This window comes from Myotis daubentonii, chromosome 1 (assembly GCF_963259705.1).
Source record: "Myotis daubentonii chromosome 1, mMyoDau2.1, whole genome shotgun sequence".
Lineage (NCBI taxonomy): Eukaryota > Metazoa > Chordata > Mammalia > Chiroptera > Vespertilionidae > Myotis > Myotis daubentonii.
In genome coordinates, this window is record NC_081840.1 from 201205874 (window position 1) to 201230967 (window position 25094).

Sequence of the window (25094 nt, forward strand, 5' to 3'; positions counted from 1 at the left end):
TCTTAGTGGAGCAAGGTCCTGCTTTCTCATTCTCATTCTCTTTCTCTCTTCCCATTATGTATCTCTAGGCCCCTGAAATACAGGGGCCCAGTCCTGTTTCTCAAGAGAAGGCAGTGAAAACTGGCATCTAGTGCTTTTCAGGCAGCAAAGTTGTCCAGGTGACCCCACATTTCCCTTTAAATAAACCTGGAGACACTTCCCTGGGCGTGTTTCATATCAAGATTGGTTAGCGGAGCATCTGTGTGTCTGAGTGTTGGCCTAAGTATTTTTAACCTGAGGAGAAACTGTAGGCCTTTAAAAGCAGACAGATTTCCAATGCCATATTCTGATTTGCAAACTTCAAAAACATCAACTGATTAGGGGGCGGATGGAGAATCCACGCTAGTGTACAAGGAGACCTCAGGCTTCACTCTGAACGTGATCAGAAGGTCGGTTGGCACGGAATGTCCTAGGACAAATAGGATACCCCTACCCCACCCCGACCCCCACCCCCACCCCAAAACCCTGGGGAACCTTTCTTTGGAGAACGTCTAATGACTAGATAGGTATCTTTGCCTTTATCTCTTTGCTTCTGGTGAGGATTCATTGTTTACCCTCTCTTTCCTGAGTAATTTCCCCGGAAGACAGGAGGGAGGGGGACTGAGACCGCGCAAGCAGCTCAAACCCAGTCCGGGGGCGGGGGGGGGGGGGGGGGGGGGGGCGGGGGTGTCCCATCGCCTTGGCGGGCGGCGGAGCTGGCAGCATCGGGCGTGGTCAGTGGGTGGCTGTGCGTTCAGGGCGCAGGGCCTGGAGCCAGGCGTGGACTTGGGGAGGGCCAGGCCCGAGCGCGGGGACAGAGGGGGCCGGCCAAGTGTGGATGGGAGGAGGCAGTGTCTGCCCACCGCCCAGGCGAGGCTTAGTGTGGGACAGGAGGGCAGAAAGTGTCAGCAGAGGCTCTGTATCTGGAGCAGGAACTTTCCTTAAAGGCGCCTTCTTTGCTCCTCGACAGTCACTTCCTCCCACCCGCGTACTGGGGCCCGGAGAGGCCTGTCTAGTGGGAAGGAGGGAAACGGGATCTTCAGAGAAGGCAGCGGGCCGGCGCCCTCTCCCCTCCGCCGTGGGCAGGGCGAGGGGCCGAAGGCTGTGCTCGAGAGAGACCCTGAGGCTGCGCCTCCCTGCCCCAGGGGCGAGCTGGTTGCCCATGACCGCTGTGCAGGGCCAGGCTAAGTCGCTGCACAAAGCGGCGCCCGCTCCGTGTTCAGTTCGGCACCGTGAGGTCTGTCCTCCCTCCGGCCTCTCTGGGCCAGTGCCCGAATTGGAATTGATGGACAGGCCTGGAGTATCTGAAAGGGGTTTTTTTCCCTCTCCCATGGGGAAGAGAAGGAAGGGAAGGAGAGAGGGAGAGACTCTGACGGGAAAACCTGTATCACATCCTCCTTCCCTTCTCTTCCTTCCCGAATTAGCTTCCTGACCCCTAGTTTTAGAGCCCCAAGCCCACCTGGTGAGGTGTTGGTTACGACAGACCTATAGTAATTCAAACCTAGAGGTCTGTATATCTGTTAAAAGTTCCTGTGGTTTGACCTCTTGGGTGGAATCTTTACAGAAACTAATCAGAAATAACATCCGCGGGTGTTCATGAGCGTTAGCTTGCACAAAATGACTCCCTGGTTTCCCTGCGCCCAGCTCCGCTTTTCTTTCAGATGCCAGGACCTGGCAGCGCCAGGCTGCTGCCGAGGGCTCAGCCAGTCTCCTCCAGGACAGGCTTGCAGAATTAACTCCGAAAAGTGATGGGGAGAGAGGGAATAGAAAGGAGACAATTCAGGTTAAAGTTAGGGAGACCAGAAAAGAATCACATAAAAACGAGAGTCCAAAGGCACATTTGAGCTAGTTTAGAAAAGTGAGAGTGTAACCTTTTGTTTTCTTGGCATTGGTGAGACCCGCTAATTTCTTAGCTAGAAGAACAACTAGGAATGGCCATGTTTCTAGTCACAGCATTCTTTGTAAGTTTCCATGTGCACTTACAACCTGCTTTGACCCATCCTGCTCTTCCTAAAACTATTGCAACTATTCAAATGTCTTCACATAATTCTGATTTTAGTATAAAGAGAGACGAGGGGAAAGGGAAAAAAGGGAGGGCTGCCACAGAAAAAGAAATACTAGGTAAGGAATTTTCACCTTTTCTAACTAAATTAAAAGGTTTGCCTGTCATTAATGTCAGCATCACTCTAAATGGAGTGATTTGTCCTGTCCACTGTGAGGAGGCTAGCTATTTTGAGGATGGGGATTATTTCCTGGTAGGTGGCATCAGGACTGAAGGTGTCTCCTTGGCAGAAATTTCTGTTACACAGAAATCCTGTAGCGCCCCAACCTCCCTCGACCAAGTGCCCCACGGTACCAGTTTTAGTCAACACTTCCATCTGAATTCACAAACACTTTTTTCCCAGTTCCTGGGGAGAGGGAGACAGGGGAAGAGGGTGAGAGCAAACACCATGAATGCAAAATCTTGATTTTGTTTCATTTATTTAAATAAATATAAATATAATCTTATATAAAACTATTCACATAAAAAGGAACTTCCAACACTTGGATTTTAAACTCTCCCCAGGCAAGTTTTCAGAAAGCAAGGCCTACAGGTTTTACTTTTCTAAATTATTTGCAAATCAATACTTTTATTTAAAAAAAAAAAACAAAAGGAAATCATCAGGAAACCCGGTGTTCTTATCAGGTTCTGAAAGACAGTAGGGAAGGGAAAATGACAAGCGCTTTAAAAACAAAACCCAGACGGTGCTAAACTTAAGCCAATGATGTTTTTTTTCTCTGTTATAAGACAAGACTGAGTTGAATCTAGGTTATTTACATTTAAACAAAATCTATTCGCATTCTCGAGAGTGGAACCTAAGCAAATAGGCCAAGGAGTAAACGCGAAGGATGGGCCCGGCTGGTACGCCCTGGGAACACTCAGCTCCATGCTTCTGCAGACGGGACCACGGAGCGGGCGCGTATTTGACCCCTGGGTGCCTGCCGCATCGGCTTTGCGGGGGCTCCCGGGAGCGGGTGCTGAGAGGGAGGCGGCCCTCCCTCCCTCACAAGGGGGAAATCTCCTTGTCCTCGGTGGCCGAGGCCGGCGACAGGGAGTCCTCGTCCTCGGAGCGCGCGTAGTGCGCTTGGCTGCCGACGCACTTGCAGCCCGCGTGACTGTTCCTCTGCGTGCCCTTCCCTTCCTTCTTATGCTTTACCCGGCGGTTCTGGAACCAGATCTTCACCTGCTTCTCCGACAGGTTCAGGTACGTGGCGATTTCGATCCTCCGGAGTCGAGACAGATACATGTTGGAAGAGAATTCCCGCTCCAGCTCCAGGAGCTGCGTGCTAGTGAAGGCCGTCCTCATCCTCTTGCCATTGGGTACCTGGCTGACGTCCGAGCCCCCTGCACGCGGGCCAAGAGAGGGCAGAGAGGTCATTCTCGAGAAACTCGCTCCCACCCCACCCCCAGCCCCGTGCCATCCCTTGGAAAAGATGCCTCTCGAGGACCCCTTCGGGAGCTCAACTAAATAGCTGTATCCATCCCTCACCCTTCCCTCGTCCTATCACGTCGTTACTTAGCCTGGAAGGACAGAGATGCCCAAAGCGCGGAAAGGCCTTCGGTGTGTGGGAACGTAAAGCCCAAGGATTAAAGGGGGGCTGGGGCTGGCATAGTCGGATCATCTCCTTTCGGGCCTAGCGGAGAGGTAGAGGCGATCCAGCTTAGCCCAAAGTGGAAACGCTTGAGCCAACCCCACGCCGAGTGTCACACTAAAGTTCAAACACACCCACCCCAAACCTCAGCCAGTTGCTCAGCCCTCAAGTTCGATGTCCCTGAGGCCCCCATATTACGGAACACTTGGGGGCCAGGGACCAGGAATGAAGCGCACCAGACTCCTTGGAGAGGCCGGCAAGCTAACTTCCACCTTCGTGGAACTTCTTGGGACCTCTTCCCAGTTACACCGAAAGCCCCTCCTCCCTCCGCCCCCCAAGCTCCCACTCCCTCTACCGCAGGGGAAAAGTCGGTTCCCGAGAGCCAAGAAGGCGCGGCGCGCAGGTGCCCCAAGACCCCGCCCTACCCATGGTGAGGCAGTGGAATCTCCGCGGGTCCGCCACGTTGTAGGTGGTGGCGGCGCAGACAGGTGCGTGGTGCTGCGTGTGCCCCAAGGCCGCTGCGGCCGCTGCCGCTGCTGCCGCGGCAGCCGCCGCCGCCGCCGAGCCGGGCTGTTGGGGTTGGTGGTGGTGATGGTGGTGCTGCGGCGGGTGGTGGTGATGGTGCGAGTGGCTCACGCGCGGGCAAAACTGCGCGTCCCCAGGACCCGAAGAGAACTGACTCTTGAGCAGGGGCAAGGCCCCGGAGCCCCCCGCCGCCCCGCCGCCGCCGGCCCCGGTACTCCCTGTCCCTGCGCCCCCGCCCCCGGAGCCCGCCGGCCCCCGAGAGGAGTGCAGGTGCGAAGTGACGCAGAGCGGGCACACGCAGAACGCGCCGCTCTTGCGGGACGCGCAGCCGGGCCCGGACATGGACATCACCAACGGGGACGGCATGCCCAGCGGGATGAAGAAATCTGGCCCGGGGTGCGGTTCGGGCAGCGAGGGCGCGGGTCGCGAGGAGTCCTTGATGATGAGCGAGTCGACATAGAAGGAGCGCGACATGTCGGGAGGGGTGGGTGGCTGGAGGGCCCAGCAGGCTGTGGCGCCCCCTCCCTTCTCCTGTTCCGAGCTCTGCCCGGGGCGCAGAGCCGGTGCAGCCAGTCAAGCCCTTGGGGATGCGGAGGTGTCGGCGTCTGGGCTGCGAACAAAGGGGTCCCTGGAGAGGGCTGGTCCTGAGGTCCCCCGCCCAGCGCCCCGGCTCCGGGATTTTATAGCCCCCACTCCGGCACGTGATGCAGTTGAGTACCGCTCGGCTCAGGCTCCTCGGCTGCTCCCCACCCTCGGGATAGGCTGCCCGAGTCACACACAACAGAAGCGGCGAGGAGGGGCGGGCGCGCGGCAGGGAATAACTCGGAGGAGGGGGATGGGGGAGACTTTGCAAAATGTAGGTTTTGTTAATTTCGCGGGGAGGCCGGCCTCCTCCCCCTCTTTCTCCACGCTTTCCCGAGAAATCAGAGCTGAATCCTCCATCCCACCCCTTCTCTATCCTGGGCCCCAGCCCAACTCCTCCGCTCCCGGCCGCAGGGCGCACCAGGTGGAGACTTTGAAGCCTTTTTAATAGGGATGCCCAGTGCTCCCTGCTCCTCTGTGCCAACCGTGACGAAGGCGCGGTAAAGTGTGAGGCCTGCAGCTTGGAGCAGGATTGTGCAGGAAAAGACTGGCAGCAGCCCAGTCCGGAGCACAGCTTAGGCCACGGGCACACATACGGGCGCACGCGGAGTCCCCCAGCTTTTGGCCTTGGCCAAGGTCATTCATGTGGGTAGTTCAGGAGGGATCCCGGGAGTAACAGTGAGGCCTCCCGGCTAAGAAGCTGACGGGCTTTTCATTCTAATTTTGAGAAGCTCTAAAATGCCTTTGCACTTGGGGCTACTCAGATCAATGACCCTTCTTTGTGTCCCTTTCTAATGGGCGGCTCCCCCTTTGGCAAAGAGAGATGTTGAAGCGTCACTCTTTTCTTTCTCCAAATGGTTCCACCACTTACCAACTCCATCCAAGGACTTTGGAGAGAGGACCTAAGCCCCAGCCCTCTTTGCTCTGGGTCCTCCTTCCTGCATGTTCGCATTTATAGATCTTGGGCAGCTGGCAGACTATCTGGGAAGCACTGTCCCCTCTGCACTCATTTAAAACCCCAAAAAAGATAGAAGGAAATTGAGCCATGCGAGGAATCCAGCCTCGGATGGCAGGAGTATTTGGAAAAGGACATCTATGAGTGGCACAGGGTTCCGTGGAAAACTTGGACACCCGTGGCTACGTGAAAGGGTGGCTGCCAGATGGGGCTATTGATCTTTGGGGAAGGCAAGGCCACAGCTTTCTCTTCTCCCGGCCCCCCACCCCCACCCCCTGTAAAAAATCTGTCTGGAGTAGGGAGGGTGAGCAACAGCTACAAATCTGACCCTTTCCCCGAAACAGCTCATTTCAGGCCTGAGTCCACAGTGGTGCTAAGAAATGTGGGGGCAGGACTTCCTGCACCTGTGAGAACCAAGAGCTCAAATCCTAGGGGAGCACCAGCTTCTTAGCTGGAGGCACGGCTGTCTCTCTGTCCTCTGTCCTTCTGTCCCTCCTTTTCTCTTTCCATCTCTGTGACAGTCTCTCTTGCCTGCTAGGGAAGTGTAATTGGGTTGTAGGGACGCCCCGCTCTGGGGAGCCCAGGATTTATGGATGGCAATTAAAGTTTTATGAATTGCAGCTGAGGCTGGTTATTGAGCTATTTGAATGTGATTAGAATTCAATTAGAAAGTGGTTAGTGGACGGTGGGTCTCCAGAGTGTAAACAGACAGCTATTCCAGAAATGTGTTAATCCAACATCTTGTGACAACAATTAAGGAATCTCGGGGCTTAACTCAGGGCAGCTCAGCTGTAACTACTTTTGTACCACAAGGTTTGCCGGTGCAGCCATCGCAGATGCTCAGCCCGACCTCACTCGAATCAAATCAGGAGAATCCAGGCAGTCCCTGGGATCATGCCAGCCCCCAAAAGAAGACTGGGAGCTCCACCATCCAGAGATGCTCAATGACAGGGTGTTGTTTACAGGCCTAACGTGTCCAAATAGATGATATGATATTCCCATGCACTTGCAAGTGATATATTCATGTAGGTATGTATTTAAAATTATATAACATATTTATAAGATATTATAAATTAAATATGTTATTTATTTCCACCTCTGGATGTGGTAGAAGTTATCCAAGACCTATTTTGGGCTGAAGGTGTGGGTCACCATGTTCCCAGCAGTTCTGGGTGTGTTCACAGGAAGAACTATGCTAATGTGCTGGAAGTTGTGCTTCTGTGAGAACCATTTTATCTCGGAGAGTCCTAATTGCAAAGCTCGAGCCTCTAGTCTAGTCTAACTAAATGCATACCTGGCTACAGAAACGTAAGGTTGGAGCGCTAAGGAATTTTGAGAAAAGTGAGAGGCTCCTGGGGTTGCTTAGAGCTGCAAGGGGAACAGCAGTTTAGAGCCACACTGAGGCCAAAGCCATGGCTGAGATATTTGCCTATTAGGATACTTGGTTAATTGATTAAGCCCAATAAGAGCAAGTGTTTGGGGGCAGGGGTCATGTTCAACATTAGAGTCTTAGACTTCTCTTTAGTTCTCCTTGGATCTCTCAGTGTTTCCCCTTCTGTCTGTCTGTCTGTCTGTCTCTCTCTCTCCGTTCCTCCACTCCAGTCCTGTCTTCAGAAGCAGGCCCCACTATGCCTTACCACCGCCTCCCCCACCCCACCCCCCCAGGCACACGCAAGGAAGCCTTCCCTCCAAGGCAGTGGGCAGCTTTGCCCAGCTAGAACCTTCTCCAGGACGGCAGCATCTCAAATCAGCTCAGAGCAGGAGGGGACCCTGGGAAGATGTTGGCATGCCCCCATGGGGCCCCCACTGCTGCACAATTTTATTTCTCAGTGATTCTGTCCGATAAAATTTCATCGTCCATTAAGTAATCCCTGAAATGAGAGCTCTTATGAGCCTATAATGAGCTCTAATTGCCAGGACTCGGGGAGCCACGTGGAAGGATTTATTCGGTATTAAGCAGTTGGGTACAGAGTACAGGCTGTTACCTAAGCCATTGCTTTCATAATTCAAGGAGAAAATTAGTTCTTTTAAGGCGGGGGGATCCTTTGATTTCCTCCCTTTTGCTCGGGATGACAGGATGGCTTTGTTTTCCTTGAGTGTAAGACGATGTCACAAATGCGAAGGTAGCAAAATTGTCTCCCTCCGTCCCCCAACCCCTGCCTAGTCTGGACCCCCCACCCTTACCCTCAACTGAGAAAAAAATCAAAGCAGTTCAGAGGTGCCGCCTTCTGCTCCCGAACGCTCCAACTTGAGATTTGAATTCTTGGTTGTTGCTTTCAAAATAGCTTCGAATACTTTACCCCAATCCCGGATCACACCTGACTTGAACCCGTCATTCCCTTCTCTTTCCTTCTTCCTTTTTCCTTTCTTGGGCAAAGTCCGAGAAAGTTGAGGGCGGGGCCTTAGCATCGCTTATTCAACAGGCTCTAGAGTTCTGACCCATTGAAGTACTCTGCGGTTTTTCCGGCTGTAACTCCCACTCTGCCCCTCCCTCTGAGTGTCCTTCCCCAAAAGGCCCCCCTCCCCCCGCATCCCTAGCCCCTTTTCTCTCCGTTTCAGCGTTTGCCCACATGGTTCCCCTGCCCCAAACCGCGGCCGCGAGCAGGGCGGGACAACCCGGGAGTTGGCGGGGCCGCCTCGGATTTATTTGCTTCTCTTACATTGATTTCATATTAGTTTCCAAAGCGATGAATGATCTCAAAGCTGGGTTTTGTTAGGCGAACACAAACAGGAGACAGGACTTACTTGCCCCCAGCTCCCTTTAATGAGGTCATTATCAAAGCGTGAACAAGTCTATGAATGTTTTATTGAAAGCGCATCGTTAACTTGTATCCATCCTTTTCTCCGAGTGGCATTGTGATATTGCTGTCTGTGGCACATCTTACCCGATATAGCCCGAGATTTCCCCATTCTCTGTAACCAGGCAACCCTTTCTGAATACCCAAAAATTGAAAAGAACCGCTTAGTCTTCAAGAAAGTCCTCAATAATAGTGGAAAAGAACAAAGATCCAGGAGACAACAAAATGCCACAGGGGTGACTTTTCATGAGCAATTATCTCTCATTAATCAGAAGAACAGCTGCAATATTAATTTTCTCTCTTTCTTCCTCTCTTTTCACAGTCCCCAACATTTGAATAATCACAAATTTTGATTTTATGAAGGAGTCACATTTTCAGGGGCTGGAGGAAAGCAGCTACCTAGGTGAAGAAGGAGAAAACGCTCTGAGTTTTTTTTTTTTTTTTTAATTTGGGTAAAGCTGCCAACAAAGAAAAGTGGAAAAAATAAATGAGAGAAATACCAGAGAAAATGGTGCCCCCCCCCCCTTCTTCTTCTTCTAGAGTGCCGCCGAGAATCGGGACTCTTTTCCAGCACCCCGTACCCCTCCCTTCTTTTCTCCCCCTGCCCGGACCCATTACCCAATTCTGCTCTGAGCAAGGCGGAGGGAAGTGTCCCTGGCGTCTGGCGTGGGAGTTTCAACCGGGTTTCTGCCCGTTTAACTTGCAAACGTGAAGCCAGGCATGGTCGATCTGACCAAAGAGACACTCTTTGGGCGTAACTTGTTATTGTAGCCATCAAAAGCCCGCCTGCCTGGGATGAACTGAGCCGGGCATTCAGCAGAAGTGGGGCTCTCGCTCTCCTGAAAAGCGTCGGAGAAGCGATTGTTCACGGGGTGTGTAAGCAGAGTGGAAAAAGCGAGGGTCTCCAGATAAGGGTGTAACCTGCACACAGTCTCGGGGGAGTTAAAGGCTCTCATTAAAACCGAGGCTGCAATGAGCAAAATGCACACTCAGAGCGAAGGCAAGCCCTCTGGAGTCGGATGAAAAGAGGGGCAGTTGTGAGTCGGTCCCCACATTCCTCCGCTGGCTGAGGGATGAGGCTACCCCTTCCTCTGCCCAAATATTGTTACTTTTCATGCAGGGCCCGGCGAGGCCGCCCCGCGCATTTTAAAAGGCAGGTTGCGAGCCTTGGGCTCAACCACCAGCAAAAAAAAATGATCTTGCTTTGCCCTAGTGTTTGTTCAGAGCCTATGGGCCTTGGAGAAAACTCAGTTCGCCTTTGCACTCCGCACCGGCGCAAGAGTTCACTCCGGCCCTCCAGGACGGGAATGCGGAGGCTTCCGGGAAAGCAGTGAAAAGTTTGGTTCAGAATTTCAGAACAGACTCGTGCGCTTCGAACGGGTTTTGATGGCACCGAATTCCCGACACGCAGCCCTTGGCTCTCCACTTCACCTCGGTTAATATTCGCCAACCACCAAATCCTTAAGCCTAACAAGTCATCCCTCCCCCACCCTCAAAGCTCTCCTCTGTCATTGGAATAAAATTTATTGAGCTCCTACTCAGTGCCCAGCGTGTGCTGAGCGCCGCGGGGAGCGCGCCTGAAAAGGCCCAGACTGTATCCAATAGAATATTGTTTCATTTCAGTAACAATGGCGTGAGGTGGGGGAACAATTATCCGGATAATTGAAGCAAATGCTCCACCTTCCGTCCTCCCCCAACAGTTCCCTGGTGCTAGCCGTCCTCCCCCACCCCCCCACCCCCGCCCCCCGCCACCCTTTTTACTGGTTTTTTCAGAGTTGGTGGTTTTTGTCTGGTTGACAGGGTTGGGGGGGGGTGGGGGGGGGGGGGAGATGGAGATCTTTGAAAGTGGAGGGGGAGGGCTGAATTACCTACTCAGAGGAATACCAATTTCCCTCTTCCCATGGCCTAAGTTTGCTGAAAGGGGTGAGCCGAAATAGCTGCTTAGCAATGAGATTAAAGAGAGTGTGTTTTAAAAAAAAAAAAAGTTACCGAAAAGAGAGTAAACATTTATAATTTTTAGCAACTTGATATTTCTGATGTTTAACCTTGGACATCTACAAAAGTCACCTGGAGAGTTTTATATAAATATGGATGCCCTAGAGATTTATTGTATTTTATTTATTTTATTTTTATTGATTTCAGAGAGGGAAGGAGAGGGAGAGAGACAGATGGGAACATCAGTGATGAGAGAGAATCATTGATTGGCTGCCTCTTGCACTTCCCCCTACTGGGGATAGATCTCCCAACCTGGGCATGTGCCCTAGACTAGAATGGAACCCAGGACTCCTCAGTCTGCAGGCACACGCTCTATTCATTGAGCCAAACCAGCTAGTGCTGCCCTACAGATTTTGATTTAATGGGGTGGGACCAGTTCATCAGAATAAAAACAACAACAACAAAAAAAACTCTCCACGAGGTTCTGATGCAAGTGTGAGTTGAGAAATAAGGGATGAATCATACCTCCACTTATCCTGGAACCTCAAGAGAATTAACAACCTCTGAGTGTCATTCAGCAGTTGATATTTGGAAATTGTATTTCGAGTACCTACTAAATGACAGGCAATGTGCCAGGGAATTCCCTTGCCCAAGTCCCATTCCAAGAGGGTCTCCCATATGGTAAATGATCCACAGATCAACAAAGAGCTGGTGAATTACAGTAGTTCTCCTGAATATATATTCCCGCTTGGCGCTGGGAATGGATAAAACGGAAACCTGAAGTGACCTGTAAGGATGGGTGGGTGTTGGCCCCGGACAGGGGGATGGGGAATGTGTAGGGCCACCAAAGAGTGAGCACCAAAGCCGGGGAGAGTTTCCTTTGGCTAATGGCAAGAACTGAAAGGAGTCCAGGGAGGTGGGTAGAAGAATCTCAGTTTCTGCATCCGTTTAGCAGAACGGACTTAATCTCATTGCTAACCATAGGAGAAATGCACGCCACCTTCCAGTCCTTATGGGGAACTAAGGCCTGCCTGGCAGTATTCCTGGTGCTTAGTAAGAGTCGGTGGTGCCTGTTGCTTTGTCTGGGACCTACAGCTCCCTGGGCTCAGAGGCTTGGGAAAGCGGTATCAGAGCCCTGGGGTTCCTACAGAATAACCAGGAAGTTGGAGCCTCTGTGCTATCATATCTTCACCCCTGCCTGCCTTTTCTGGCAGCGTTTCACCTCCAAGGCTCCTCCGCAGCTTGGCTCTGGCACCTGGAAGGTGCCTAGCCCGGGGGTTTCTCTAGCCCTCAGTTTCTGGGCGTACCTGTCTCTGTTTAGCAGCCCCATCAACCTTGGCCTGCCAGGCGAACCTTGCCACCTCCCACTCTCCACTTCGTCCAAGGCTTCTCATCTTGGCAATCCTCACTTGGGACTGCACCCTAAATTTCAAGGCTCCTTTGCCCTAGACCTAGAGAAACCTCCAGCTTTGTTGACTGGTTTCACAGATGAGGAAACAGGTACCTGTAGAACATATGACAATCTTCAAATCCACCGTATCCGGACCTCTCATTGTATGTCCTCCCTTGGATCAGGAGCCTTGCCTTCATGACCTCATTTAATCTGCACAACTGCCCTGCCAGCTATAGCACCATCATTATGGCTATTTCTATGATAACATTGAGTCTTATTAAAGTTCAAAGACTTACCCAAGGCCATACACCTAGAGATGGCAAAGCCTATCATCAGGATTCAGACTCTGTAGGATGTAGGGGTCTGGAGTCTTCAGCACTAGGCCAGGGTGGGCAAACTTTTTGACTCGAGGGCCACAGTGGGTTCTAAAACTGGACCGGAGGGCCGGAACAAAAGCATGGATGGAGTGTTTGTGTGAACTAATATAAATTCAAAGTAAACATCATTACATAAAAGGGTACGGTCTTTTTTTTTTTTTTTTTTAGTTTTATTCATTTCAAAGGGGCTGGATCCGGCCCGCGGGCTGTAGTTTGCCCACGGCTGCACTAGGCAATACTATCTATATATATAAAAGCCAAGCGACCAGAAGACCAGCCAACAGGCCCGATTGGGGGCAGGGCCGGCCATCTAACTTCCCTCGGCCACTCCCCCTGGCCCAATCGGCCCCCATCGGGGCTGGCCGGACCCCACCCATGCATGAATTCATGCACTGGGCTTCTAGTCGCCTAATAATAACTAGCGTTTATTGAGCACCTACTATGTGTTGACTATGCCTTAAGCCTTTAATGCACCATTTATTTCTTACAGTGACCCTGTGAGGTAGGTACTTTTATATTTCTCAATTGTTTATTGTCCACTCCTTGGTTAGTGTGGTTTTCCTATTTTTAAAGATTACAAAGGAGAGCTTGATGTAGCCCATTTGACAGAAAGGGCACAGAATGAAATTGGGTTGAGGGAATGTGATTTTTATTTATTTATTTTTTTAGTGATTTTTCTTTATTTGTGTGCAGAACATAGTAAGTGCTGAAAGACATTTGGAGCAGATGAAAGCAACATCTTATTCTTTTACTTCAAAAGCCTTCATCTTAATCAATACCTATGTCTGCTGGATTATTTCATAGCTGGTGGGTACTTTGTTCAGTTGAGTGCAAGCTGCACCTGGGCAGAAACTGGGTCTCTTTTGTTATTCACCAGTGTATATCAAACGTCCAGCCTCGCGCTGGCATGTATTAGGAGTGAAGTAAATATTTGCTGAATGCCCGATTCCTCATTTGACAGATAGGGAAACAGTGTCCGAGAGGCTAAGCAACTTGTCCAAGGCCACATAGATTGGAAATAGCAGATGGAGGATTCAAACTGAGGACTTTCTATGCTAAGATCCTGCCCCTCTTTTTTTGCTTGTAATTATGTTTCTTTTTTAATTATGTTTATTGGGGGGTGACATCCTATATAATAAAAGAGAAACATGTAAATTGACCGTTCCTCTGCTACGCTCACCAGCCAATCAGGAGTGAGTATGCAAGAGAGGTAGAGCTGGCGGCTTGGAGACTTGGCAGAACAGGAGGCCATGGGACAGAGACAGAGCAGGAAGGGAAAACCAAGATCACAGGGAGCACCAGGAATTCTGGGAATAGTAGTTTTGGTGGCAGCCCCAGGACCGGAAGCAGAAGCCCAGAGCATGAGGAGCACCAGGAATGCTGGGAATCATCATTCTGGTGGCAGACGGATCTCCTAGACCAGTGGTTGGCAAACTGTGGCTTGCGAGTTACATGTGGCTCTTTGGCCCCTTGAGTGTGGCTCTTCCACAAAATACCGGGTGTGGGCGCGCATGTACAGTGCAATTGAAACTTTGTGGCCTATGCACAGAAATCGGTATTTTGTGGAAGAGCCACACTCAACAGGCCAAAAAGCCGCATGTGGCTCGCGAGCCACAGTTTGCCTACCACTGCCGCATAACAAAGAAACAGAATTTCTGGAGGATGAGGCCCAGAAATCAGGATTTTAAAAAGATTCCCAGGTGATTCTAATGTGCAGCCAAGGTTGAGAACCACTGTCCTAGACACTAGAGCAAAGTGAGCCTGGAGCAAGTTACTGTTGTGGTGGGGGATGGAGGGAAAGCAAAGGTGAGAGACATAAGTAAAATCAGAGTATCTAGGAAAAATTAAAGGGAAGATATCCTAAAACTTCCAGGAAATCTCCACCAATGAAGCAAAGAAAAAAAAAATGCCTCTGTTATTCTGTGAGTAACAAACCAAACTGAGTTGGGGTCTCAGACAATTCACTCATATGATTGCAAAGACAGACAGAAACTCCCAGATTCGAGCGGGCTCCCCTGAGGGCTCCCAGATTGGAGAGGGTGCAGGTCGGGCTGAGGGACCCCCACACCCCCCAGTGCATGAATGTCATGCACCAGGACTCTAGTTAGTTAATAAAATTATATAAGTTTCTTTCTTCTCTCTCTCTCTCTCTCTCTCTCTCTCTCTCTCTCTCTCTCTCTCTCTCTCAGCAGGCTGACACATGCAGGGACTTGGTTTGGATGTGTCTGGAGTCTTGGAAGCTTGACTACCCTACCTTCTCCTTGAAAGCTTGTTTGGATGTTCTAGCAGGGGAGCACAGCTACTCAAATACCCTTGACAGAAGAACAGTTCTCTCTTCTATCAGGCAAGATCGTCCTCCTCCACCCAGCACTCAGCTTCAGGAGGGATGCACACATAGAGTGGGTAAAGGGGGAAGGGGATACCCGCCCAGCCAGCCAGATCAGCCGAATCAAAGCTGAAGATCAATGGGGTGACAGCCAGATCTCTCTCACATCCAAAGTTATATAGGTTTCAAGTGTACATTTCTATGATACATCATTTGTATACTGCATTGTGTTTACCACTCAAAGTCAAATCTTCTGTCACCATACATTTGACCCCCTAAACCCTTTACTATTCCCAACCCCCTTCCTTCTGGTAATCACTATACTTGTTGTTGGGATCCTGCTCTCCCTTTTACCCTAGGCCACAAGGACTGAGCACAGGAACTGGGATCAGGAAGTCTGTCCTCACTATCCCTCCCCACCCCCACATTTGGGTGAAGCAGAAGGAGGTAGAAGGAGGTTGGAGAGGCCACTCCCTAGATGAGGGTAACTTGGCTCTGAGACTCAGTGAGGTGCTCCCCATGCAGCTGCTCCTCCTGGGGCTGTAGTTCCCACAGGGTGAGAACCGCAGCCCAGGCTTTCCTCCCCCCACTGCCCCCCCCCCCCCCGTTAACTTATTTCTTACTGGAAAACGAAGCGATTCTAAGTGATCCTATTGAACCCACAGCCTGAAAACATCTCCATCAGCAAAGGCCCCCGAACTCCAAACACATCTGCATCCACGCTCTGCACAGCATCCTAGCCAGGACAGGTGCACATGCGGGAGTGTGAGTGCAAGGGGGGAGACCCGAGTGTGTGTGTGCGTGCAAGTGCGCATGAAGAGTGTGTGAGAGGGTGGGTAGGGGTGAGGGTGGGTGAGCATGAAAATGAGTGTGTACTTGAGTGTGTGAGGTGAATGTATATGTCTGCAAGCTTGTGAAGAGCTGAAGCATGCGTATGAGTAGTAGCGGGTACGTGTAAGTGTAAGTAGAAGTGAAGAGTGTAGGTGTTTGAGCGCTTGAGTGGGGAGATGCAGCATAAGTGTGTGAATATATGAATATGGGAATAAGAGAGACTGGGTGCATGAGGAAGTGTGTGCTGGGGAGGATGTGTGCGTGGGTGTGTGACTGTGAGTATGCTCCTGTGAGCACTTGTCAGACTGTGTGGGTATGTGTAAGACCGTGTGTGTATGCCAGGCTGTGTGAGCCAGGCTGTGTGTGAAAAGTACAAGTGAAGTGTGAGTATGAGTGTGGATGTGTGAGAGTGTGTGTGAAGTTTGCGTGTGGAGGGAGTATGGGGTGGGCACCTGGGGCTCCTCAAGCAGCTTGGGGCCTTGGAAAGTGGTGGGTGTGGGAGAAAGGAAGGGCCCTCACTGGAAACTGAGATCCGCTAAGTGGGAAGGGCTCTGGGAGCAACGCCTGGGGTCCCCCTCTTTTTTTAAACCTGCCCTCAATTTTCTTTACTCACCCCCTGGGTCATTTTTCTGTCTGTTTACAAAATGAGCATTTATGGAGTGCCCACAGTATGCCAGGCTCTGCTTCAGCAGCTGGGGAACCTGGAGAACAAGGTAACGTAGGTTTTCCTTCTGTGGAGCTTCCGCAGGGCTTTCTGTTCATGTGTAACTGCTTTGCAAAATGCTGGTGATTCAAACAGAAGTTTTGGCCTCTGCCCTTATCTCAGAGGGGCATGGAGGGCTTAAGGAGAGCATTGAAATAAGAGCATATGCATTCCATTGCCATCCCAACCTCAACCATTTTTACTGCACTGTCCAGCTTGGGCTCAAGGCTGAGGTTCTACCCTGGATGGTGTGGCTCAGTAGGTTGTAGCGTGGTCTCATACACTGAAAGGTCCTGGATTCGATTCCTGGTCAGGGCACATACCTAGGTTGCAGGTTCAATCCCGGTCAGGGCACATATGGGAGGCAACCAATCAATGTTTCTTTCTTACATTGATGTTTCTCTCTCTCTCTTCTCTCTTCTCTCTTCCTCTCTCTCTAAGATCAATAAAAACATATCCTTGAGGATTAAAAATAAAGGAGATTCTGAGTGTAAATCCCTGCTCCTTTGACAATGGAAGTAATAACAACCCTTCTCATAGAGTGGCTGTGAGCATTAAATGGATTAAGTCATGGAAGCCCTGGGCACAATGCCTCGCACATGGTTAGCACTCAATATATACAAGCAATAATGAGAGTGAAATGATGTTCTCCCAGCCTTGTGAAGTGCTTTGAAGAAGGGGATATACTGTGTGTGTGGGCTACAGAATTTAAGAGATTATCCATGGAATTAAATTAAATTAATTTGTGTATAATTATAGTACACTAGAGGCCTGGTGCACGAAGTTTGTGCATGGGTAGGGTCCCTAGGCCTGGCTGGCGATCAGGGCCAATCTGTGGGGCAACCTGTGGGGCTATTGAGGCCCCTGCTGGAACCTGCCTTGGCTGGCCTGGCACTGCCTGTGTGCCAGCTCCATCCCCCGCTGCTGCAGCTGGTTGCCTCCCTCTGTGGGACGACCTGTGGGGGGCCCGCTAGCACCCACCTTGGCTGGCCTGGGGCCTGCAGGCTGGGGGCAGCTCCTGCATTGAGCGACTTCCCCCTGGTGGTCAGTGTGCATCATAGTGACTGGTCGTTCCACCAGTTGTTCTGCCATTTGGTCTATTTGCATATTAGGCTTTTATTATATAGGATTCCTCTCTAGCATAAGGCTCTGTGTGTCAGATGCTTTCAACTGATCCATCTCATGTTCCAACCAGAGAAATTTAGGTCCAGAGAGATAATATAGGGTAAGTGGTCAGTTCCTCTAACTGTCACCAAGTAGAAACATCTCAATTTTGTTCCTCTATCCACAGTTTTATATTTGCTGGAAGATGCCCTGGCAACTAGGAGGAAAAAAGGAGGAGGAGTTCCATCTCCATTCTATATGGGCACATCTCTGTTGTTGGCAACTCTGTCTTCTGGTGGCTCAGACCCAAACCCTTGGAGTCTTTCTTGATTCTTTGCTTTCTCTCTGTACATTTTATCCCTTGGTTAGTACTGATGGATCTACCTTTAAACATATTCAGAAAATGGCCACTCTCCATACTCCCCCCCCCCACTATCATACTGGTTTATATCACACTCTAGCCTCCTGATAGGGCTCCTTCCCTTATACTTGCCTCTAAAGTCTGTTCTCAATCCAGGAGCCAGAAAGGTCCTCTAAAAATAGAAGTCATATACAATGGAATACTACTCTGCTATAAAAAAAGATGAAATATTACATTTGTAACAACATAGATGGACCTTGAGGGTATTATGCTAAGTGAAATAAGTCATATGGAAAAGAACAGAATCATGATTTCATTCATATGTGGAATATAAAACAGAGAAAGACAAACACACTCATAGATATGGACAACAGATTGGTGGTTACCAGAGGAGAAGAGGCGTGGGAGAAAGGCAAATGGGTAAAAGCAGTCAAATGTATGGTGATGAATGGAAATGTATGGAAACTAGACTTTTGATGGTATACAGATACCAATTATAATGTTTTATAGCTGAAACCTGTATAATGTTATAAACCAATGTTAATGCAATAAAAAAAATAGAAGTTAGATCAGGTCAGAGCAAGAACCAAGGACCTTACAATGGCTAAAAAGGCCCTCCCTGATTTGGCTGTGCCTCTTTACCTGGTCCCTTTTCTTCTTGCTGGCTTACTGTCTTGCTTTGCGTTCTTTGTTTGTCTGGTCCTCTCTTGCACAGGCCTTCCCTTTGTCAAGAACTCTTTCCTACTTCCTCACCTCTGGCCTTCCCTCAAATGTTACTTGTTCTCACTATTTTTAAAAATACCAAAGCCCCTACTGTGCCCTGTACTCCAAACCTCTGTACCATGCTCTATTTTGTTCTCCCATAGCACTTGTCACTTCCCTATATTCTACACAATGCACTGTTTATGTGTTTATTTTATGAATCTCCCTGTGAGAATGAAAGCTCCTGGAGGATATTGATGTCCATTGGGGTCACTGAGAACAATTTTTGGCGCAGTAGGTATCAATCAGTATTTGATGAGGGATCAAAAGAAACCCAAGGTTCTTGGTAGATGCCTAACCACAATCCTATCTTACCTCTACATAGCACTTTGAAGTTGACAAAGACTCTTAAATATGTTGTGTCATTGGTTCTGCACAATTAAATAAGTGACATAGGGCTTTTTAAAAAGCTGTTATTTCCACAGTGAGGTATTCAGAGGTTAAAACACTTGTCCAAATCAGATCTGGAACTAGGATTTAGATCGGAATGTCATTTTGGATGGGAGAGAAGTCCTCTATTTCTTATCTCTTGGCTGAATGAGGAAAACTAATAGGTCACTGGATTTACTGTGGATCTTTCTAAGTCCTGGTTGTGGGATGAGGGCTGGGGTCCTCGCTCCACTGTTTGCCTTTGGTATTATGCAGCTGCTCAAGCCCCAGCTAAATGAATGGTGCTTGGGGAAATATACCACAATGGCCACATCCTCTTGTTTTTATAATTTGCCCAGGGTTGAAAACAAGAGATATTGTCTTGTTAGATTGAGGTCATTTGGAGTCTGGCCTGAATCTCTGGACTTGGCTGGATGCCCTCTCTCATCTGACTGCTCTGGGAAAACCAACATACTGTCTTAGTCAGTGTATTACACTCCCTTCCTCAAGTTTGAGTTCTCTGTCAGTCCATCAGATTTAGCTGATGGGCTCATTGACTGCAAACTGATTGAGCAAGACAATGTCCCTAATTCTCTAGGCACACACTGCCATTGTTTACTACAAACACCAGTAACAATTGACATCCAGAGCATTGGTATCTCAATAGTCACTAATACCTGTTGTTGAAATTTATCATATTGACCTATAAAAGTAGTAAAAGAAAAAAGGTAATATTCAGAAAATAGATGTAAAATAAATTTACCAGTTCTGAACAAGTTTTTAAAGGTAATACTTTTTCCTCAAGGATGCTCTCCTGCAGTAAAATAATGACAGTCACTTCTTTGTTATCCCTCGAATAGCATAAATTGTTACTTTTTATATGAATGGGAGAAATGTAAACATTTTGAGACAAGGAAAGGAAAAGAACAATTTAACTGTTGACTGAAATATTAGTTCAGTGTTTGATTATTCACAGATTCTCTCCATGCCATCTCCATCTAGATCTTAATTCATGCCCGGCCAGCGTGGCTCAGTGGATGAGCATTGACCTATGAACCAGGAGGTCATGGTTGGATTCCTGGTCAGGGCACATGCCTGGCTTGTGGGCTCGATCCTCAGAAGGAGAGAGAGATAGAAACATCAATGATGACAAGAAATCATTGATTGGCTGCCTCCTGCACGACCCCTACTGGGGATCGGGCCCACAACCTGGGCATGTGCCCTTGACCAGAATTGAACTTGGGACCCTTCAGTCTACAGGCTGATGCTCTATCCACTGAGCAAAACCTCCTAGGACAAGTATTTGGTTTTAAACACTTTGAGTTGTAAGTATGGTCAGAACAACCAATGGGAAATTTTTTAAAAAAATATATTTTATTGATTTTTTTAGAGAGAGGAAGGGAGAGGGATAGAGAGTTAGAAACATTGATGAGAGAGAAACATCGATCAGCTGCCTCCTGCACAACCCCCACTGGGGATGTGCCCGCAACCAAAGTACATGCCCTTGACCGGAATCGAACCTGGGACCCTTCAGTCCGCAGGCTAATGCTCTATCCACTGAGCCAAACTGGTTAGGGCATGAAATTTTTGATGTATAGGAGTGATATGAAATATGGATCTGAACTTTAGAGAAATTGGGATTGGAAATAGAAATGGCATCAGCCTATAGTATTTAAAGCATATATAATAGTTGCAGCATTAAGATAAGATGAAATGACTAGGGCTTGGGGTGATGGTCAGGAAAGGCCTAAAGGTTGTTGTTTCGGCATACGACCTATCAGAGTGATTGGCACATGGTATTTGACATGTTTGTTGAATGCTGACTGTTTCAGAGTCTCACTTGCCTCTTCACAGGAATTATATAATCTTTTGGTTGGTCTATCTAGGAGTAATCAAGTACTAGTACTTACTACTTGACAGTGAGATTGGAATACAGTGGTTTTGGAAACCAAATCAAGGTTGTAAGGTGGCTTGGTGTGATTATGGAGTTAAAATTAAAAAATAGCTTCCTTTACCCAACCAGGTGCCTTAGAAAGTTGGCCTAAGTAATCTTTCCTCATCCCATTCCATCTAAGAATCAGGGGGCAGTGGGAAATCCTGATGTAATATTTAGATACCCGGCCTTGTTTTCTTTCCAAGAGACTGTCTTTTCCATATAGACCTTAGGCATTTTCTGATGGATTCCCCTTATTTCCTCAGAGCCTGCTGACAACTTAACATGCCAACGACCCATTGTGTAGGGCAGCCGGATTTTACGTCCTGGTCCTAGCTTAGTACCACAGCCTTGCTCAGATGCCCGGTCTGAGTCAGAGTTTTAATAACTGCTCCAGGTCACAAGGTATTTGTGTTTTCCTGAAGGACTTAAATACTTGCAAAATGGCACACACAACCCCATATCTGTGGCTTATTCCTGACACCTTTCCCCACGCTTCTCTCAAAATGGTCATAGCCACCTCCCGAAGGAAGATGGGTCATCTTTGAGGTCCCATGTAGATAGAAAATGGTAAGATAATACAAAAAATCAGATACAGTATGACCATTTGTTATTGGTTATAACTTTTTTATTGGCCCTGGCTATTTTCCATTAGTCACCTCATTATCTACCTAACTGCCCTCATCCCATTACACTCTGGATCAACCTCTCTGCCTCAACCAGGCAGCCTCTTTGGGGTCCATAGCACACACAGCCCCATATCTGGAGCTTACTCCGGACACCTTTCCCCACTGAAGGTGCTTTTATTCTTCTCTCGATCATCCACTTTTTACTCTTTAAAATGTTCCTCAAGCTGTAGCTTCTTTACAGAATTTTTTTCTTCCTAATGGTGAAAACTCAAATCATTCCAAATTCCTTGCTGTTTCTTAAAAAAATATTTGTATTGATTATTAGAGAGAGAGAGGGAGAGAGAGAGAGAAACATAGATGTGAGAGTGAAACATGATTCGGTTACCTCCTGCATACCCCCTACCAGGGATTGAGCCCACAACCTGGGCATGTGCCCTGAATGAGATCTGAACTGGCAACCCTTCGGGGCAAGGGATGCCCAGCCAACTGAGCCACATTGGCCAAGTCCCTTACTGTTGATATATATGAAAACTGTAAGTTTTATCTCAACATAGTATACCTGGGGGTACAATTCTTAGGACTTATTTATGCATGCTCTTAATCTTTCCAAAACCATATCTGATAGACTAGTCCTCAGCATCGCCTAGAGATGGTTGAGTTGAATGGACTATTCAACTAAGTCATTTGAAGTTTCTTAGATGGTAAGAATAATAATGATGACAACGTCATTCATTGAGCATCTGCTATGGGATTCACTGTACTAGGCATTTTGCTGAGTGTTTTTGACAAGGATAGACAGGGAGGTAAAAGAAAGTAAGATCTGCTTCAGTAACTGCAAAGTCAGACCCAGGGAGAACTGGAAAAATCGCTCCTCTGCATGCCCATTTCCTCAGAAGGGGCTTACTTAGAGTTTTATGGTTCCCCCAACCCCCCTGTAAGAACAAAGCTTGCTAATGTTCAGATAAAATATCTTTCATTAGAAAGCAGTTCTTTCATTAATCAGCAAACATTTATTGAGTGCTTACTATATGTCAAGCACTCTTCAAAGCACTCGGGGAAAGTAATGAACACAACAGAAGTTTTCTCCCAGTGGGGCGTAGGTTCTAATAGTTCCTTTCAGTAAGGTTCAGTGATAATAAATCTCATGGGGCTGGTCTCTTTTTAATGCTTATTCTCCAGGTTTTAAGTTTTCCCCATCTTCAAGATTGTACTTGAATGAAGAAGGGGAAGTTTTAACACTAACATAAAGAGAAAGTATACAGTAAAATTTCTATGACTGTATAATTTAATGTCATGTAGGAAAATGAAAAGATTATATAGTTAAATCACAAGAAGATCTCTTAAGGTTGAATTGAATTGAAAAATGAAAGACAGGCTCAAGTGAAAGACAGACAAATATAATTCAAAGTATATTAATAAGGTTGTTTATATGTTCTCTTAATTATGTCCTAGAAACATGGTATTGAAAAGGATTGTAGAACTATTCCCTAATCGTCTGTGCCTAATCTGACTTAATTAAATCTGAGTGAACTACTCTGTTCAATATGACAATCAAAATATTGTTTTGATCATTTCAGGAATGAGAACAGAAAGTAATATCTGACCCTTTGGCAATGGCATTTAAGAAGGCCACAAATGACATTTGACCTGTATATGATGGTAGGGTCCTGAGTTACCTAAAGTTTGTAAACTCATTTCAATAACCTGAAAAAACCTGTATTTGTGGGCACCTCTTATAGAATCAACATGTGAGAAACATTATATTCATGGGTTGATTGGCATCACTAGTAGATAATCTGAGCTTATCATCTAAAGAGGTTTCGATTTTGAATTCATTTGCCAAGTTACATCATTCCTAAAGTGTCTCAAATCAGGCAGGACAGGATAGAACCACATGCTTATGTCACAGGGTGTAGATGTGTCCAAATTGGCTCTGATATAGTCAATCGTCATGGCCTAATTGTGAATGATTGGCTGCTCTGTGATACTAACAAGAATGATCACCTGCTCATATGCCATGCCCTTAAATAACAGGTCCTCATGGTTGGTCACAGTGGGGTCACAGGAGGAATGAAGTTACAGGGACCTAACAAACCGTGGGTAGAGTGGCATCTCTGGTCCAAGGTAGAATCACTTCTAAGCTGAGCACCAGCCACCATAGCTTTGCAAAGACTTTTGAAGGAAACACCTCCTGTGGACTGACCTCTCACAGGCTAATCACCATGTTAATCCACAGCAAAATAATCTGCCCATTCCTTAGGTGATATATGCATTGCCACCTCAGTGAACCTCTCATAGGTAATGTGCATGGTTCTTTTGAATCTTGACTGTTCACCCACTGAATTCTTAAATTGCTGGGTAACTGTGTAGGCCTGAATGGATGATTACCCAGAAGCCCTTCTCACTGCTCTAAAGTATGGCTTTGCTCAGGATGGCAAGGAGAGACTAAAGCTGGAAGAGAGGAATGGTCTCAGCACCTTCTTGTATTTTCACAGGGCTTTGTAGATGCTCAGACCATGATCCAGCATGATGAATTGTTTTGTGAATAAGGCAGCTACAGCCCTGGCCAGCAGGCTCAGTGGTTGGAGCGTCAGCCTATGCATCCAAGGGTCACAGATTTGATTCCAGGTCGAGGGTCAAGGGCGTGTAACTTACTTGAGAGAATTTGTTCTTTAAAATTTTAGCTCTACATAAAAGTAACTGAGGTTATAAGAAGAAGTTGAAACATACTAGCCAATGAAATCAGAAAAGAAACTTCAAAAGTATGAATGTAAAAAAACAGACATTCAGAAAGAAAATATTATAAGAAAAAATTAGATATGAGAAAAATATGCACCATAGCAAGGCCACCTGTCTCTGTTGGGTGTTGGGGTGGGCAGTGAGAGAGAGAGCGCACCAGGACACATTTTCTCCTAAATTCCCATGGAAACCGCATACTGCATCAACTCAATCACGTGAGAAACCCAGCATGATTATAACCATTAAATCCAACTCTTCCCTGTATCATGTACAAAGAAGTACAGGAAAAATCTTAACATTGGTGAGTAAGAAGGCCACTGGCTTCTATTGAGAGTTCCAAAAGAGTAAAGAATAGATTTTCACCACACCCATTCAGGAGTAAAATTGGTTGTACCCTCAAGACTTAAAGGTGAAGTCCAATATTTCAAATGTATGGAGTGTCTACGTAAGTGTCGCAGTACAGTAGTGCTACAGGGCATCAGACAAAATGAAACTAAAAAAGATACCAAAGAATACACACACACACACACACACACACACACACACACACATAACCCACACCCACACACACAACTTTAAAAATTAATACTTTGATCATTCTACTATTTCTTATGATACCTAGGGTCAGGAAATGCTGGTCTCTTTTTCTTCTGACCTGGATGTAATAATCACCTATGTGTATCACCTATGTAATATCACATAACCAATTACCCTAAAACTTATTGGCTTAAAACAACAATGAACACTTGTTATTTCTGACAGTTCCTGTGGGTCAGAAATTGGTGAAGGGCTTAGCTGGGTGGTGGTCTGACACAGTGTCTGTCAGAACATTGCAGTCAGGATGCTAGTTGAGGTTGCAGTCATCTGAAGGATCGACCAGGGCTAGAGAATCTGCTTTTAGAATGACCCACCCATATGTGTGGCAGGAGGCCTCAGTTCCTCTCCACGCGAGCCTCTCTATAGGGCTGTTTGAGCTTCCTTATGACATGGCAGCTGGATTCCACCAGTGAATGACTTAAGAGAACAAGGTGGGTGCTGCCATGTCCTTTACAACCTAGCCATAGAAGTCAGATACTGCTATTTTCACAAATCTTCTTGGTCACGCAGGTCAGCTCTACTGT

At 47.8% G+C, this 25094-nt stretch overlaps 1 protein-coding gene across 1 annotated transcript; it reads right to left on the reverse strand.

Annotated features, from left to right (window-relative positions):
• Positions 1 to 2962: 2962 nt before the first annotated feature.
• GSX2 (GS homeobox 2) lies at positions 2963 to 4833 on the reverse strand. Its single transcript, XM_059682546.1, has 2 exons — positions 4077 to 4833; positions 2963 to 3403 (listed from the first exon to the last, which is right to left on the reverse strand). Exons 1-2 carry the CDS (start codon positions 4648 to 4650, stop codon positions 3063 to 3065), a joined length of 915 nt encoding a protein of 304 aa, XP_059538529.1. The 5' UTR covers positions 4651 to 4833; the 3' UTR covers positions 2963 to 3062.
• Between the last annotated feature and the right edge of the window lie 20261 nt (positions 4834 to 25094).

What these genes read in the sequence shown, in the direction of transcription:
- GSX2 (XM_059682546.1), bottom strand. Translation starts at nt 4,650, where the DNA reads ATGTCGCGCTCCTTCTATGTCGACTCGCTCATCATCAAGGACTCCTCG. An exon ending in ATTCCACTGCCTCACCATGG is followed by an intron (nt 3,404 to 4,076) that starts GTAGGGCGGGGT and finishes GCCCGCGTGCAG; the next exon opens with GGGGCTCGGACGTCAGCCAG.